At 33.9% G+C, this 3,780-nt stretch overlaps 1 protein-coding gene across 1 annotated transcript; it reads right to left on the bottom strand.

Annotated features, from left to right (window-relative positions):
- Nucleotides 1-1,241: 1,241 nt before the first annotated feature.
- Nucleotides 1,242-2,015, bottom strand: LOC121987155 (F-box/kelch-repeat protein At1g80440-like). The gene has a single exon (XM_042541048.1). It carries the CDS (start codon nucleotides 2,013-2,015, stop codon nucleotides 1,242-1,244), a length of 774 nt encoding a protein of 257 aa, XP_042396982.1.
- Between the last annotated feature and the right edge of the window lie 1,765 nt (nucleotides 2,016-3,780).

Here is a 3,780-nt window from a genome sequence, read left to right as displayed (position 1 = left end):
CGCAATCTAATCTAAATGAAACGTAGGTTTAATTTTCAGCCAACAGGATACGTCACCGATTTCAGGTGTTCTATTAGACTCCCAAAATCCAGCCCAAACTTAATTAGCATTGGGACTGTGAAATTGTACTCGTTTAATTTTTTCATTTCTATTCCAACGTCGTCCATTGGTAGAGGTTAGAAGAACTCGAGTGTACTCCTATAGTTCAAATAGAACTGCAATAGCGCAGCTACTGTTAACAGTTCATCCTGTCCGAAAGTGTCAAGCCACCAATCTAGCCATCGTAACAAAGAAGCCAACTAACCCTAACACCTCTGGCCCCCTTCCATGCTAGGGATGAGGTCCGGTAGGCTCGGAATTAGCTAGACCTCTATGCTAGGAGTTTCCTGATTATTATAAATTTTTGGGTAAAAATTAAAATGGTATATACACCACCCTATTTGTCTCTCATCCGTCTCATTACACTATTTTCATAATATTATCTCCTACCATCTAATCACATCAATCAATTATACGAATAAGATAAGCACACATTATAGTAGTCCTTATTTCATAACCACTATGATAATTATAACAACTACGAATAATAACTACTATACTGTTAATATTATTGAATAAGATAAATTTATATTATAATAATTTTAAAACCAAAGTTGTCATCAACAAATTATTATTAAACAAGATAAATTTATATTATAGTATTTATGAATCAGTAACGGTTATCTTTCTAACATTGTATATAATATACAGTGTATGTGACAAGAAAACAATAACATCATAAACAATCAAATCAATTAAAGGGGTTGGTGGGATGGATGCCTTTTGATTCCATTGGAAAAAGAAAAATACTCCTTTGTTTTTTTCCCCTATTTTTTAAAATATTTTTATAAAAACAGTTAGTTTTGACGAGTAGGATTCCTTGCCGGGGACAGTTAGTTTTTAATTCTTATTCATGAGATAGATTATACCTAGGATTATGATATGCCAAAAATTTTATAACGTGCATATCATGTACATCTAAAAAAAAAAAAAAAAAGTCAACCTTAAATTCTACAAAGATAAAATATCATAAAAGGTATGGTCGGAAGTCTGAAAGTACGGTCCTGAGCATTAAAAATATTTATATATAAAAATTTTTATACTTCATATCTTTTATGTCTTACACCTCGTGAGTGTAAATTTTATTCGTACTTAATATTATAACTCAGTACTAGTCCTCTTAGAATTGGAAGACAGAATTGTCAGCGGTAATTAAATAAGTTGTCCGGCGACAATCCCAAGCTCCGCCACAAGTTTGCTTTGTCGCCGTCGCACCATGTGACCACCTCCAATTTCTCGTCCTCCTCTCTCTCCTGGCATTCGTACATCATTTCCTCCTCGTGGGCGGCGAGGTCGGCGACCGACATGAATCCCGACCATGGGCACCAGCTCGGCTCCTGGGTCGCCACGTGGTAGTCCATCCACGCGTCGGTTGTCGTGTCATAAACTAACATCGACGATAGATCGTCCTTCCAGCCAGATACGAATACGTTCCGTGGCCCGACGGCAAAGTCGCAGCCATCCTGCATGGGGCGCGGAATAGGAGCCCCGGGACGCCAGTTGCCGGTGACTAGATCGTAGATGTTGACTTCCGCGGTGTCCTTCCAGTTTGACTCATCCCACCCGCCAACCAACACCAGCTCTCGCCCGACGACCACAACATGCCAGCAATGCTGCTTGCTGCGGAGGCTGTCGTCTGTCAACAGTCGGATCCCCCAGGCGCCCGTGGCTGGCTCGTAAAAGGCTAGACGCCACCTGTAAAGGGAGAACGAGGGTATATCATAAAAGAGCATAATGAAGACGGGGCGAGCGAGGCCGACAGCCTTGCGGAGGCGATAGAAGGACGATGACGCTGAGAGTTCGCGCCTCCACCGCCTGCAGACGCCTCGAGCAACGGAGATGGAGTAGAAGGGGAGGCGGAGGAGGCACTGCAGAGCGACATCGTCTGGTAGTCCTGGAATTAGCTCGGTCTCCATGGTTGATGATGATAATCGAAGTTTGCTGATTAATATAGTTATATCTATAAATTATTTATGGAAAGAATAATTCGTTTGACCAATTAATTATTAATATAGACAAATTCTGTGCCATAAATAATTAATCCTGAATATATATTAGCCGAAAAAAAATAATCAAATCTTAAAAATTTAAATTCTCAATCTAAATGGTAGCAATTTCTCATGGACTTATCTAATCTAACCGGGAATGATTTATTGGTAAATAAGGATTCGACGTGGATAAGTATTCCACCCATGCCTCCTAAGCTGACGCAGCGAGTCAAATAAATAATTTTAATCAGTTTATAAATTTATTTATAATTTAATTTATATTTCCATATATAATTTTATTTTTAAATTTATTTTTAATTTTAATTATCTTATATTTTTATATATTCGGTATTTCTCATGTAGATATTATTTTACATTAAATAATTACACATTTAAAATTAATTAAAAATATTTAAAAAAAAAACAATTTCTAAATCCAAAAGCATCATGCACTTAACATTGAGATAAATAAAAATTTACATTAATCAAGTAAATTTAATTAATACTCAAACTATATAAATAACGGTATAGATTTTTAATTCTTACCGTAAGTAATTTAAGTTTTACATTGTCTATCACGATTTTCATGGACCAAATACTCCTAGATAAAATTGATTTGCATATTCCACCTTTTGATTCATTTTACGAACCATCTTAATGAGGTTTTCTTCTCTTAATCTACCTTCCTCAATATTAATAATTTCATCCTTCATCCTTTTACTAATAGCATGCATGTCTTCGAACTCCGAGAATTTAATTATTTCTCTTGTACATATTAACAAACCAACCAAGTTTATAATCTCAAATTTTAATACAAATAAATTGAGATTGTACAAAAGTCATAATCAACACCATTGTTCAACTGTTAATTAGTTCATAGTTAGGTATCAATATTAAAGAATCAACAAATTTATTCATGAAAACTATTTTAACTCTAAAACAATAGACATCACAAAATCATGAACAATAAGTTAGTGTGAATAAATATTTAGATAGTATTTTCTTTGAATCTGAATTCAAAAATCTCTAAGTATAGATAACAAAATGGAATACAAGATAATATAAGAGGCTTGCTAGTCTTCTTATTGCACATTGATTCATTTAAAATGCAAACTAAAAAAGCTTAATATCCACAAACATAATACCATATGAACTCTAAACACTACTAAGAAATAATTTTGTAACATTTGTAAACTAAAACATAACAAATATAAGCAAATAGTACTACATAAACAATTAAAAGATGAGTCTAGATATTATCAATTACCTTATTAATTACCTCAAAACACTACTCAATCTTATCAACAACACCAGTTCAAAGAATCTATGTTGTATTTCAAGTAAAACCTAAAAACCTGACGCCGAGAATAATATACATTATTCTGGGCGTGAAGTTTCAAAGAGATTAACGAGAAAATAAGATAGAAATAACAAAATAAGTAGTCTAAGCTAGGTTTAAAAACATTCTCAAGAAAATAAGAATAGAAATAAAAGAATAAAAGAGATATAGCAGTAACGTGGCTTAAGCAAAGCAAATTGATTCAATATCCAAAAAACTTGTCCTAAACACCATCTAAGCATAGATTTATATAGCTCTCAAAGTCTTCAAAAAAATCTAAACGAAACATTAATCAACAAGACTTAGTTCCCTAAGATTTAGAATAAATTAACTAACAAGACTTAGTTCCCTAAG

This window comes from Zingiber officinale, chromosome 5B (assembly GCF_018446385.1).
Source record: "Zingiber officinale cultivar Zhangliang chromosome 5B, Zo_v1.1, whole genome shotgun sequence".
Taxonomy (NCBI): Eukaryota; Viridiplantae; Streptophyta; class Magnoliopsida; order Zingiberales; family Zingiberaceae; genus Zingiber; species Zingiber officinale.
This window is presented reverse-complemented; position numbering and strand designations above follow the sequence as displayed.